The 14,813-nt window shown below is 40.7% G+C and overlaps 1 protein-coding gene across 9 annotated transcripts in view; it reads right to left on the reverse strand.

The window, feature by feature from the left end:
- Positions 1–1,868: 1,868 nt before the first annotated feature.
- The window catches only part of LOC109474985 (basal cell adhesion molecule-like), a 32,569-nt gene continuing 19,624 nt past the window's right edge, over positions 1,869–14,813 (reverse strand). For 3 of the 9 annotated variants that reach the window (XM_019775494.1, XM_019775492.1, XM_019775490.1), the window contains 4 exons: positions 14,039–14,066; positions 12,952–13,153; positions 12,751–12,801; positions 1,869–5,965 (listed from right to left, as the gene is read on the reverse strand). In XM_019775494.1, coding sequence (XP_019631053.1) covers positions 5,804–5,965; positions 12,751–12,801; positions 12,952–13,153; positions 14,039–14,066 — 443 coding nt within the window. In that variant the 3' untranslated portion in view covers positions 1,869–5,803. Of the gene's footprint in view, positions 5,966–12,750; positions 12,802–12,951; positions 13,169–14,038; positions 14,067–14,813 lie in introns of all 9 variants that reach the window. The other 6 variants (XM_019775493.1, XM_019775491.1, XM_019775488.1 and 3 more) reach the window with 4 other exon arrangements.

Genomic DNA, 14,813 nt, shown 5'->3' on the forward strand with positions numbered 1-14,813 from the left:
GTTTCAGCAAGCTCGTCGTCTGTTTCAGCAAGCTCGTTGTCTGTTTCAGCTCGTCGTCTGTTTCAGCAAGCTCGTCGTCTGTTTCAGCAAGCTCGTCGTCTGTTTCAGCAAGCTCGTCGTCTGTTTCAGCAAGCTCGTCGTCTGTGTATTAGCTCGTCGTCTGTTTCAGCAAGCTCGTCGTCTGTTTCAGCCAGCCCGTTGTCTGTTTAAGCAAGCTCGTCGTCTGTTTAAGCTCGTCGTCTGTTTAAGCTCGTAGTCTGTTTAAGCTTGTCGTCTGTTTTACGTTTTGTTCCTATGGTCTTTCGTAGGTTCTATCTTCGGTAGAACTGCCTTGGCTACAACGATATCCCCATCAGTTAGACCGCGGCAGCCTTGGGACTTTCAGTAGCTTCAGTGCCACCTTGCGATTACTCTCGCAACTACAAATCTAACGGTTTGAGGTAATAGTTCCCATCTAGTTTTCACAGTAAAGACGAAGAACGAAAGTTAGTCACCTTTTAGAAACAAGCAAGCAAGCAAGCAAACAGTAGATATCACTACTGCTCATTTAGCGTTTGTTTACGATGTTTAAAGCAGACATCTTAGCCGATGCACAGCGCCCCCAGGATGTTGTGATCGGTACTGCAATTTTTCAAAGTCAGTAGTTGCCCTTCTAACTAACTTGCGAGATATTAGACCCGTCATATGTAAGGAATAGCTTGATCTTCTCTCAGTATTTTTCTTGGTGATAGCAGAATGTAGTAGATCAATTTTATACGCGGAAGGGGGGTGGGTATCTTACTGCGCAATACCCCCTGCTTTAGCTGCGGCACACCGCTGCTTTTAATATATGAACTGACTTCGACCAATCTTTTTAATAGCTGCGAGCCACAATGGCACTTTTAAAATTCACTTATGCTTGCAAATTAATCATCATATCGGCAGCTAATACTGGGCAATGTCTCGTTGCTTTTCGAGATATGACACATACATGTATGCTTAAAACTTTGTATGAATGGTTGTGAAGTCAAAAAAGGATTTTCCTACCTTGTCAATCTGAGTTTTCTTCCTATAGCATGTTCTCCTTCTCATGATTGCACTGCATGCCAGCAATCATTTCCTGTTCATTTACACATGTAACATGTCAACAGCATTATAAATGCTTACCTTTCAATACTTTGAACCTAAGCTACATTTGTAGGTCTTTAAATTATGTATGGAATCTATCACTACTATTCATTGTCAATTTCTTTGTAAATTTATATGCCCGGGAATTAACACTCTCTCTTTATATATACGCTGTTTGTCTATTGTAACTAGTCCCCTCTTATTTAATTGAAAACAATTACACTTGACTTACTTGACGTGTGGAGTGCCCGTTCTCTTCTGCAGCCCTGTCTCCTGCCTTGTACAGCTCTCTCCACACCATCAGTTTGTAGGCCCAAATATAGTTTCACTAGTTGAAGCTGCTACATGGAGGTAAATTTTGTACTTTTCCCGAATTCAATTGTTCAATACAGCTTAAGAAATGGGCTTGTGTGATGTGATTGACTGCTACAACTAAGTACTGGTATTGGTGGAATGCTAGAAAACAAGGCAAGAGATGGCAGATCTCAAACCTTTGTTACCCATACTGCTTTGCAGAAAATAGCAGCTGAGAATGTATGGCAATGCTGCATTATGTATACATTGCAAAGATATACACACATACATGCCAGCCAAGTACAATATTTCATTCCCTTGGAGTGTAATAAAAAGAATAAATTGGTCAACATATAACATATGTACTGATTAATAGTACAATGCATATGCATATCAAAAGATTTATGACTTAATTGGGGTGAAGGTATTGCCCACTGCTTCCTAAATCAAAAGAAACAACTCGCATGTGCAAAACGGACATTTTATTAATACTGTTATATTTACAAGTTTGCAACAACACTCTGCTCAATGTCATGTAACACACGGCAGTGCTCGAACATTAGGAATAGCTACAATAATTTTCTTTCCAAACAGATTTAACAGCTCCAAAAACAGTGCTTTCCACATAGCTGCATCATTTACCAATGCCAGTGTTTCTACAAATTCACTATAACTGTCACATAAACTGGCCAGCTCCATTTGTGAACTGGGGTGCTCGCTCGCTGTTATGTACAATACGATTTTCTACCTGCTAAGAAATTTCTTGCCTTTTAACTCAACGTTGACAATATAAAAATAGAAAATCCACATACAAACATGGCAGTGCACCAACTAGCAACACGTATAACCTGGAAACTACCACAAGCAAGAAGGGCAGAGTCTTTGTCCCTTTGGAAAGGGTTTATCATTGTCATACATGGTAGTGAAAACTGACTGCAGTTCACACTTTTAAGTACAGGGGGCTCTGCTAAGATGTAACAGCAGCCATTTTGCTTGTGGTTATCTTTGTATTTCAAATGTGCACAGTAACAGCCATCTTTGGCTGTTAGTCCATGTCATCATGTTTAAAAGGCAAACAATTCTAGTCTGAAACGCTACTTTGAATCATCAATAAAAACGATTGTCTAGGTTTCCAAACAATTGGCTGAACTGCTACACTATGCTACATACATGTATTCTTCATGCCACCATCCTAGATTATACAGGTCAGATCAGTGCACTATGTGCCCCAGAGTATAGATAACATTGTTTCCCAGTCTTTCACAAGGGTCCCCCATTGGGACCACTACTGAAATACCAAGAATGTAACTAGACAACCACCACCATGTTCACTCCACAGTGGGCTACAGTAACAGGAAACTAGATATTCACCTCTAGAACTGTCCTGAAGCAGCCTTGTATAATGCACTAAATACATATTTCAAATAAAGTGCATAATTACTAACACTTTGGATGACAGTCAAATGAAGCATAAAGGTCCTGTTTGTAAGATTGCCACAGCTGGGAACACTGTACTACCGGTACCACCTTTTGTGAAAAATATATTTTCCCAATTTAATTACCGGTACTCTTTGGAATACTGGTACCTGATGGTTCTAGTTATGCTAATGGGACCATGAAAAGATGGTTGTTATTGTCAGGTGGCTGGCAAATGCTGCAGGCTTGACTGTATCTAATGAATTCCAGAATTTTACAACATAGATGCTATCAAATTATTGGTCACCAATCTTACAAACACCACCTTTAAGTTGACTACAGTGGACTTGGACAGTAAAAGCAAGTACAATACAGCATTCATGTATGTCCTTGAGCCTTGTTCCTAGGGGTAGATAAGAATCCAATAAGCACCTAAAAGGTAACCATTTCCACCTGGTTTACGTCCATCCTACTTCAAGGGCTGACAGCCTCTTCTATCAGCTGGAGACATCTTGGTTTTTAAAGGACCATTTGCTTGGCTGGCATGCCCTGATGACTGGAGATATGACTGCGGCTGACCGGCTGACGTTAACACTCGTGAGTGCGCCAGGTGCTCGCGTGTGACAACATTCTTGTGGGACACAATCACTGTAGAATGACCACATTTCAAAGGCAACAATGTCTGTACATGATTTCTCACCGAAACCCCAAAAAATTGCTTGTTGTGTGAAATTTGTGCATCGATCTTTGGCACAAGCAAAGAGATTGTGTGACACTGTGGTAATGAATAGTACACAGTGCTGATGCCTGTTTAGATATGCAACAAAAGACTGCAATGACCCTGCTAGTATTGCTGTAAGTAATGCCTAATAAAAGCAATTGATTCTCTATAAACCAGCATCACATCTGCTGGGAAAACCTTTAAGATTTGACTGTTGCATACAATTCTCAATATTAGCAAAATGAGAGTAACAATGGAACTACAATTACCAATGAAAAGTACTCTACATTAAAATTTCTATACAATTTGTTAACAATTACATAGGCATGCAGCATTTCTTACAAATGTTATTCTGAATCACCAATGTTAGACCATTACACAGTAGCTTCTTCAAAAATATATCTACAGGCACTATTTATGCATTCCCACCTCCCCTGCAAAACATTTGAAAGTAAGAGTAGAGTGCAGTTTGCCCAAGGGTAGCGTAGGCTGCATCATACATCAAACTGTCATTTGACCGTGACACTTGGATCTGCTAATCTATGTAAGGTCCAATGAAGCTTAGCAGGAAGACTAGCTAATTTACAACATAATGATACCCTTAGCATAAAAAATTAATGAGATCTTGGCAAGTACAAGGCAACTGCCACCTACCACCTGCATGGCGCTTACATTTCAATTTCAAATGCCTGCTTATAATATTAATGCATGCAATCGATACACAGTCCTCCTGTACAATGCACCACGTCTCTATAGGCACACACGCCACAAGATTCTAGCCCTATGCTCTCTTCTGACAGTGCCTGCGGCACGCACAAAGTACACATGCATTTCCACACACTGCGATTTAGCGATTCCTGTACAATGTCATTCACAGAGCTCATTCTTATACAGTTGTAGCTGCAGATTATGTATCAAGGTTAGACAATTTCCGCTTCACCAATGCTACTGCTACCCAATACAAAATGACGATACTCAACATTCTAAAAGAAACTGTCATGACGAATAGCATCATACGCAGTGCAACATGTCAACAAACACAGCACCCAGAATACATCACTGCATAAGTCTTTGAACCTGTTTGGTGGAATTTATGACATTTACCATGCTAGAGTAACATAATTTTTTTTTCTAATTTTCCATATCTGTAGAGATTTTCAATCCTCCAGGCTGGAATAGCCAGTATCTACGACAATTATAATGAGCTGGATTGCTGCTACACTTGAAGACGTTGCACCAATATTTCCACAACCACTGTTCCGACTTGTGTGTATTTTGCGACACATCCGATGCAGAGACCAGCTCTGATACAAACTAAAGAAACTCCACAGAATTCTGTTACAAGCTGAGATTGACACCTGCCAAACATCCTTTTGAAATTTCTGACTATTCGTGTGTAGTTTGCCTTCCAGTATAACATGTACTGTATATTGATCCAAGGTGTAACTGATGCTTACATGTATGGTGTAAGACAAGTGGCCCTGTCCTTTGCAGCCTACTGTGAGATCTATAATATTACTTGTTATTTACTCCTACATTCTTTGGTAGGGTTTCGTCACCAAATACATAATGATTCTTAAAACTCGACTTTCTTGTCTTTTCTGGGTCAACAGTGAACTTAAGTACTCTTCAAATGGGACCGTGTTAAGTAGAGTATGAGATATTGTAACAGATAATAAAACACTGACAAGAGATGAAGCAGTTTAGGCGTCACAATCCCATTTTAACACAACTCAAGAATTCTTGTTTCTCTCACAAGGACAGGAATACTTGCTTCTGCAAATGCTTTACATGTATTTCATAGTTTAAAGCATTTTGTTGTCAGCTCACCATGCCAGGATATTTGGACCATGTCAATCTCATCAGATCTTTTCACATTTGGTATACGCTTATGACACAGAAAGACATTGGATATTAGTACAAAAAAATGCAATTACTAAAAATTGTTATGTACAAGTAATAAAATGGCTTCAATGACAAAACTAAAAAAAAAATATTGATAAAAACAATGGCAAGAAAACAACATGTCATGGTCTAACATTTCTGCTTCAAACAGGTGTTTTAAATAAAATACATAAATGCAAAAATAAACTTTAAAAATACAATGTATGACGGCAAGAAAAAAGGCTTTAAATGGGGCTGTTATAAATTTTGTGATCAGCTCCTTTGGCAAAGAAACTTTTGCTGTTGAAAGACTAAATGATTAAGTGGACGTAGGTTGATTTTTGGGATGGCAAGACTTGAAATGACTGTACAGGGAAGCTATCAAACATAGGGGGAAGTGGTTTGTTGTCTGAGGGTGGGGTAGTCCATGTCCATGGTGTCCTTGGGATCCACGATGGGCCTCCGGGAGGCAGGTTTCCGTGAAGACAAGTCCAGCTCCGCGTTATTCAGTCCGTCCTCGTCCCTATACCCACCCTGCGATGTCAGTGGTGGGAAGAGAAAAAAAAGACAACATGAATATCTGCTTTGATGCGGTGTTGGGTGCCATTACGTATCTACAGGGCGTATCTTATTATCCTAGACGACACAGAAATATGCTACAGTACTGGAGATGAAAACAAATTATGACATCAACCAATGAACTACTAACTAGTGTATACTGTATGTCACTGGGTAAGTGGGTTAGTAACAAGTACAATGGAATCTGAGTCAAACACGATTGTGTGTTTGTGGCATGTACATGTACATGGTTTGACAGGACCAGACACTGGCATCGTGAGCAAAATATGTAATGCAGGTTCATTTTTACTAATTACACCAGACAACGTGATAGGTTCTTTCTGCATGAACAGTTGTTTGAACTACACTGGAAAGTGATGGAATACATTATGAACCACTGTTTGATGTTATACATCACTAATGCTGGCAGACAAATGACTAAATGTGTTAGTAAAGACGTACAATTATTCTTCACTCTGGATTCATTGATGCTCGGGGAATACAAAATGCAGTTGGCTCCCATCCAACAAGGTGGCAGCCGCTGAATTGATGACAAATTATCTGACAACACCACCTACACTGGATGTAATTTTCAAAGATTGCAATAAAGATTGTCTTATTGATCCATTCTTCTTTTTTGTTACATTACCATATTTTCCGGCAGGAATACCTGTGCTTTGTGACCTGGAGACTTTGGTATAAATAGAGCGGAGCATATTTCATTGCCATGCAATGGTGTCCAAATATGTAACTGGTACATACATGTAATATGTGCTTCTATGTTATTGTAAGGGGGTCACAATGTCCACTTCACTAAAGGTCTTTCCCATGGGCCTGCATTATTGATTGATAAGCCAGTCACCCAACCATGAATATCACCCTTTATGGGCAGGGTACACTTTTGGACACACCTTAAATCCCTGCCTTTGGCCAAATTAAATCAATTCTTTGTGCCACACATAAACAAGTATTTGTCTTGGTACAATTTGACAAACTGCGAGAGCACTGCTGGCTTTACGTATCACAAATGAATTAACAGTTCTTATAAACAGATGATTGAAATTCAAATTTGCGATAAGGAAGAAACTCAGATTTTTACCTGAGTCAGCCTCTGAATATTACAGCTTGGCTTGACCTTGCCAGACTTGGGAAGGAGTAGAGGCAACCCCGGTGTTTATTTTGTTTTGCCTGATATTTATGGAGTGTGAAATGAGTGGCAGGAGTACCAATCTGGCCAGCCATGAAATCATTGGCTGACCTTTGACCAGCGATGACAGGCTGTACACATCTAGATGTACATCATGTAATTGTGTTGGTGCAGGCCACATGGTGCTGTAACAAGAGAACTCACCAACCATTATTGTTTCACCTAAACAGAAGGGCGTATGCAAATTTATGCATCTGTTCTCTCCAACAGCTACAAGTAGTAGCATTTACCACATGTTAAACCTGACTACTGAAAGGTGTCATACAAATGTATGTGGGTTCCAAAATTCTATTCATCTAAGTTTAACGAGGATAAATATCTGATGAGTAGATATTGCTCAGGTCACCCCAATATACATGTAAAGGTCCTCTGCTAGTGGTTCACATTTAATGCTCGGGTAGTCGTATGTATGTGTGATTCAGAGTGTATAATGTATGCATGTTGTATGTATGTATGACCCTGTGATGTTAAGTTGCACGTGGTGTCGCGTCCCTCAAAACCATTAGTGCCCTCAACCCGGATAACCTTATTAGATCGCGGCTGGGGCCATCACCGAAACCATCAGCTAGACTACAGTAGGTGATTTGAGGTGATCATCTCAATCAGATGTTATTGACACGTCATCTCAACTGCTGCGGACTGAATTTAGATTACCACAACATCACATGTCATGAATACACAAGTTATCCACATTCCCAAGCATTGTCTAGATTATTCCACCACCGAAATGTGTCACCCAAGGGCACATCTGAGCAACCATGACACTAGGATTCCGAAAAAATGAATCTATCAAATTTTACTGTAGTTAAGCCTTCTTGGACAGGAGGCCTTTTTGGGCAGGTATCTATGGAAAAAAATTTAATTGGGACCAGAAAAAAGGTGGTTGTTATGGTGGTCTGCTGGTCTGTACATTGAACCAAGCTGGTCCCACCCTATCTTCAATCTTAGTGTCCACACCCTTGCGTTAGTGAAGGCTCAGATGGACCCATGGGATTGCGTTAGATGCGTCAGCCCCACCACCGCCACTGCTGAGGTTAATGCCACGGCCTAACCCCTGCACCAGACTGCCATACGAAGCGGACTCAACCTACGGTTTCTGCTCGTATGTCTCACGGGCTCGACGAGCACATCGAGATCTGAGTCTGAGTCAGTTTCAGAGTCAGTCGTCAACAGTACACTGCTCTCCTGTCAAGCAAAAGCACCACGAGTTATCCTCACAGCAGGCTACGGGTTACATGTACTACTGAAGGCAGGACCGTATCCCTACACCATTGCGCTGAAGCTCAGCTGTGGGGGAGGGCAGGCGGGTCACACGTACGGCTTTCCCGGTAGTCCACAATCGGGGAGCTCTCCAGATCTGTGTCAGACTCGGAATCAGAATCGGAGGTCAACAGTAAACTCTTCTCCTGTAAACAAAAGCATTGGATAAAGGAACCACTGTTGGAAGTGAGAAAAAGTGGTTTCCTTATGAACAGGCTGTGTTATAGTCTCTACTGACAAGAAGAGGGGAGGGGGGCATATATAAATCCTTTTGAAATCAGTTTTCTCCAACTTCAAGCCATGCAAAAGAGGTACACAAAGCACTCTAAGAGATTATGATTACTACAAATCCATCAGTACTACCTTTAGTAAGGTAGTAAGGTACAGTCATGTAACTTATCAAAAGACAGATGAGTAAACACACCCAGTTACTTGTATTGTAGTGGGTGAGATGCAAGAGCTACAAATCTTTACACACGGTTCAAGCAGAACCTAAACAGGTTTATGAAGCTGATTCCTCATGAGGACTTTCAAAACTACAGCCCTTTAAAAGCACAGAGAAGGTCCTACCCAGAGGAGAATAACATTAGCACTGCCTACGTCAAGAACTGCTCCATAAAGACTGCACCTTCATCCTTACATTTTCAGCAGCAACTGGAACTTACTGAAGCTGACCTTTGCAACCTTCGAATGACACCAAGCGAATAGGCCAAAACATGCATACTGAATGAAGACCTACGTCTGGATCTGGGGCCTCACCAGCGACTAGTACTCCGTCCTGTAAATGAATCCTTATTTTAACAGCTGATGACGGTGGTTTGTCCGGAAAATGAAGCCTTATTACGACAGGCTTCTGTTGTGAAAGGGGCCGACAATTTGACATCTGAAGTTGAGTTGAAAAAATACATTTACAGTGGCAAAATTCAATCTAACCTCCAACATCATACTCTTATATTTTTTTCACAAATGAGTCCTAACCTTGAAGTGCAGTTTTTGTTTCATAATGTGTCCAAAAGCAAGGTTTCTCCCCTAATCTGCTGTATTTTTTGACATGTGCTGCTACAGGAAATAGAAACAGGATCATGACCTTCCAAATCTATCTTAGTGGAAGGATACCAGCAGGTTCTTAACAGTTAATCCAAACACTCTTATCCCTCCCATGTTTTTTCTGGATTACCCATCGCCTGTAGACCATATATGGCAATACCCGGGAGGTAAAGCTGTTGATAAGCTGGGTTAAGGCGCTTTCTTGGCTGTGACAGATGAGACTTGTATTTCCCAAGAGCTTACAGTACTGATGGATTCTACTGTGGGAGAACAAGGCAAACAGGTTTCCTGGTTTGCACTTACCCTGTGGCCTTTCATCTAAGCATTAATCTTAACCCTTACTACTCCGGGGGTAATGTGAAGAATCAAAGTTGCATCGACTACCTAGGATGTTAGACTGCTAAAGGTTAACGAATTGATTGCCTGGGATGTTAGAGTGCTAAAGGTTAACGAATTCACAAGAGGCATAAATAGGCTACTAATGCCACATGTATCTCTGGTACAGAAGGTTGGTATTGATGTTGGCTTTGTTCAGAGAACCTCCGAGGATGCACAAAGCATGAACAGCTAATGTAGCTAAATTATTCATGGACGTGACGAAATTGGTTGATGGCTTCTTTATTAATGGTTTGGGGGAACAATCTTTGTCAGGGTCAAGGGCAGGACAGTGGAGTAGGTGTAGGTGTTTCCCTGCCTGCCTAGAGGGGTTTTCACTGGGGAATACTTGTACATTATAAGTACGTGAGAACATCAATTAAGGAGAACTGAAGGGGTGAACATTACAGATAATGGAAACAAAGCCCTGGTAAAAGGGAATTAAGGTGCGCAGTCTGAGGAAAGCTGACTGTTGAATATAATTCAGACACAGGAAAATATCCTAATTTTGTGAGTATTTTTGGTTATCAGCTGTGAGCAGACATGCATATTTCATTATATATCAGGGTATTGTCTCTTTCCCGATTGGATACTACAATTAACCAAAAAATAATGGTCCTATCATTCTGATGGAAAAGGAGGCTATCTGCAAAATGGAAAACAGAAAACATCACATCTGGAGACTCCAAATTTTAACATCCATAGAGTAAGTATCTGTCTTATGTCTGCAATTTTACTGCATGCAATTTTGGTACTGTGTCTTGCCCATTACAAGTACGACAATGTAAGTCTAGCAAAAGCAGTACAATGTAATTGTGAATGGACAGTTTACTTGTTCAGTCTACTGAGCCATTCGGGGGTAGACCTGCAATAAACCATTGTGGTTAGTTGATGCACAAAATGCACATTATAATGCATACACTTCAACTTTGCAAGGCAAGCTGTAACATGTCAACAACCACGATGCTTGCCGATGTCTAGATGCTGTTGAAAGTGTGTTATAAGCGTTAAAATGGTGAGTATTAAAGCTTGACGTACAATCAGGAAGAAAATACACTCACACAATAGTATACTGCAGATAAGGAAGGAGTAGTAGTCTGTTGTAGAGCCTTACCATTATACTGTGTACGTTTCCAGAGTAAGTCAAGTGGGGAAAAGACAAAATGGGTCATTAGCGAGGCCAGTGGCTACTTGGCTACTAGTAAAACTACTAATACAAGCAAGGAAAGCGAGATGTAAGAAGAGTAATGAAGCAATGCAAAGATCAGGAATATCAGTAAGTAGTGAGTAGAAATTCAGTGAAAGGACTGATAGCAGTAAGAATCGAAACAGCAAAGTAATCATGAATAGTAGTATTACTACCGCCTACGACGGCTGTTTACAAGCAGTTGCTGTCACCATGCCAAGCAAGTGCTCGGTCAGTAAATCTATAACAGCAAGTCGTGCAAAAAACACAGACGTGCATGTAGGGAAGTCGTGGGAGAGGTGGGGCTTATACAACGTTCTGTCAAGAGCACACACCAACACAGGGGAGACACCTTCCAAGGGGTTGAGTGGGTTTGGTTCGTGGTGTTGGGAGAAAAAGTAGCAGCAGACGAAGCGTACCGATTTGACTAGGCGTACCGATTTGGATTGCCGGCCTTTTTTGTTCATAGAGTATGTCACAAAGTGTTTCTACAGTGGAGAACACAAGGTGGGTTAGTGCGCCGCACACCTACCGGAATCGCCGAGCGCCAGCTGGCATCTTTACACCACCATCCCTCGTTACTCTACCGAAGCTCCTACTGTTTCCCTCCCTCAGTCATTTTTCATGTCTTACACCGTGTTATCACATCGCATCCAGCTAATACATCACCCCACAAACACAGCCCTTTCTCTATAGGTGATAAAACCCTCTCAGTACTGAGCCGTGATACACCAAATGTGATTAGCAGCCTACAGGCCAGCCTGTGACTCCAAGATACACACGTCTTCATTCATATCATCCCCCAGCATCCCAATCATCAGACACTTCACTCATAAATCATGTTTTTTACAGCTATTACCACGACTCCATCATTTGACACTAAAGACTTGTTTCTGTGATTAGTCTTAGTCTTTTGCAGTTAGAGAATGATGAACGTAGATATATGACAGTTAGAAGAGTTGTGAAGAGTAGAATGGCACAGGAGAGAGATGCTACTACTGTCAAGAAGCAAGAGTCATACACAACTCGTACAGTTTGTATAAAATACATATAAAAGCAGTTTCCCATCATAATAATCATTGATAATGGCAATGGCATGTTTCAAAGTGAAACCACATAAGTCAAACCTCACTTGAAACTTAATCTGAGAGATGGAAGAAGGAGAGGCTGAAAATATGTCAGAAGCAAATCTAAACATGCACATGCAAAGTATGTTCACTTTGGGAAAGGATCACGGTTTGGAAACAAAAACCCTGTTCCATTAAATCTGAGCACTTGTGCTTGCTTTACTGTGAATAAGGCATGCATACATGTAAGTGCTCAGTTGGAAATAAACACAGTGGTTTCACCAAGAAACATCAATAAAAATTCATCATGAAATATGCCAAATCCATGCAATATAAGGCTTCAACATTAGAAAACCTTAACCCTTGTATTTATCAAGCAAATCTAAGGTTAATAATAAAATAAAAAGAATAAATTCAATGGCAATAGAACAGTACTAGCTGTCAACACTTAAGCATGACACACACAGACGAGTTAGATTTCATCATGGCCTGCCCCTCCAATATATCATAAATCTGAAAGACACAGATGGTGATTAATGTAATGGTTATCCACATACGACAGTTTGATCAACGACACCAGACACAGACAACAGTAAGACCAGACATTAGTCCTGGGTTAATGTCCTACCTGAACTGGCGGCTCCTCTGTGGTGGGTTCCGGGAATGCTGGGGAATTGACCTACGCCAAGAAAACGACAGAAGGAACAACCGTACGATAAGTCTACATCCTCTACACTTTGTGCACATCTAAATACATGTGATCACGTCCGTTGTTAGTTACTATAGGTTATGTTAAGTGTTAAAAATGTAGTTATGAAGTAAGACATGCCTTCTTTCCGTCAGGTTTGTCCTGGCCAACCGGAGATCTGGGTTCGCCGAAGCTTGCGCCGCTCAGTCGTGCTTCGTAGCTGGCGGCGACGAGAGGCGTGGGGATATACTGACTGCTTTCTACTCTGGAGGGGAGGGGCGCGGTGGGGGACTTGTCCTTGTCGGCCATCTCGATGGAGAACTCGTTGGTGACATTCTCATCCCTATAAGAAACATACCTGCAGTGAGTAGAAACTTTTCATGAGGAGAAGTGGTAGTGAGAGAGAAGATGAGGACATCAAGGCCACAGAAGAGAACTCAGGAAGCCACAGTTTGTATCCCCAAATTCCTATCAACTGCAGGGTTTGAAATCAGTGAACTTGTGCCATTCAGATCCAACTACATACACTTCCTTCCTTCCTTCCTTCAAGAATAAAATGAAAGTTCCTAGATCTGTTTTTGTACACGGATCTGGTTTTAGAAATGTTATCCTGTTAGTCGATTTGCCAACAAAAATATCTGTGAAAGCATTGTGCGTACTTGTAGGGGTATTTTTATTTTTGCAAAAGTTCTTCCTGCTCCCAATTTGAAATTCACAGGAGGTGCATCTATGAATGTTTCCAACCCTGAATTGATATGTATCAATTTGAGAGAACCTCTAGAAGCAAACTAAAGATACTGTAACAATTGCAGACAAACATCTACATGTATAATGTATATCTACCTTGGCCACATCAATTTCGCTCTCTGGTTCTTAGATTTTCCAAAATGATGTTGAAAGAAAGAAAAGAATGCTGGACATTCAAATACATGAAAATCAAAAGTTGAAGACTGCTAATTAATAAGGTAATGTTTTCTCTAACAGCCTAATCTCGAAATTCATTTTGAGTACTTAAATTTGTGTGGCCTATTAGTTCTACCACATATCCTGCTATGTCTCTTACATATAGAAAACTCAGAGGCTTGGATTTCTAACAGTGAGAGTCTTAAGTTTGAACGGATTTGCATACCAAAACATACATGTGTTACATGTACGTTTGACACTTGTTTCCGGCAAAATTTTTCGATTTTAGATATACCAAGATTCAAGTAATGAAGCAGTCAACTACCTTCCACCCTTCCCAGTTTCTGGTTCACCTGAAAATAAGAGAAAATGTCATTAATGATATTACTCATAGTGATAACATAGTAACTGCAATTAACAGTGAAGGTTACCGTATCTAATCTGGTCAGCTGTAATCTATCACATACATGATCTAACGTTTAGAGGCAGAGACATCCCCAGAGCTTTGCTCCTACCACTTTGGACGGACCTTTCCGGAATACGATGGGTTTTTAACAAAATTTGGGTGACCAGCCTCTTGCACATTATAAATTATGTCCATTTATCCAGAGCAAAATGTTATTACTATCTTGACTTGGTTAGGTTTTTAATCAAATTTGGCTGACGTCAGATTGACACAGGGGGTGACGTGCTTGACAGTAAAATTTGATGGTTCAAAACTGGTCTTACAAAAACTCTGAAAATGTCCCAAACATGGTAGTGGCAAAGTGACGTCCATGGTATTCTATAATCCAATGCTCATTTTCTTTTTCTACAGGGAAAGTCAAGACAAATTAGTCCCCCCAGTGGGGTTTCAGTAATACAGATTTATATCAACATGCTGTCCCTGTGGGCAATTGGCCTACTTTTGTGAATGAAAGGTTGGAAGGTTAAGACCCACACAAAGGGATCCTCAGTTCTGGTCTCCTTAATAGCTACTAGATTATTGAGAAGGAAGAAAAAGTAGGCCAAGTGGAGGTCACTTCAGCCAATGAAGGATGTAGTCTAGCATACATGCATATACTGTAAATTTTTTCTCCTTAAACCATGATAAATGTGAC

This window comes from Branchiostoma belcheri, unplaced genomic scaffold (genome assembly GCF_001625305.1).
Source record: "Branchiostoma belcheri isolate BF01 breed outbred unplaced genomic scaffold, Haploidv18h27 scaffold32, whole genome shotgun sequence".
Taxonomy (NCBI): Eukaryota; Metazoa; Chordata; class Leptocardii; order Amphioxiformes; family Branchiostomatidae; genus Branchiostoma; species Branchiostoma belcheri.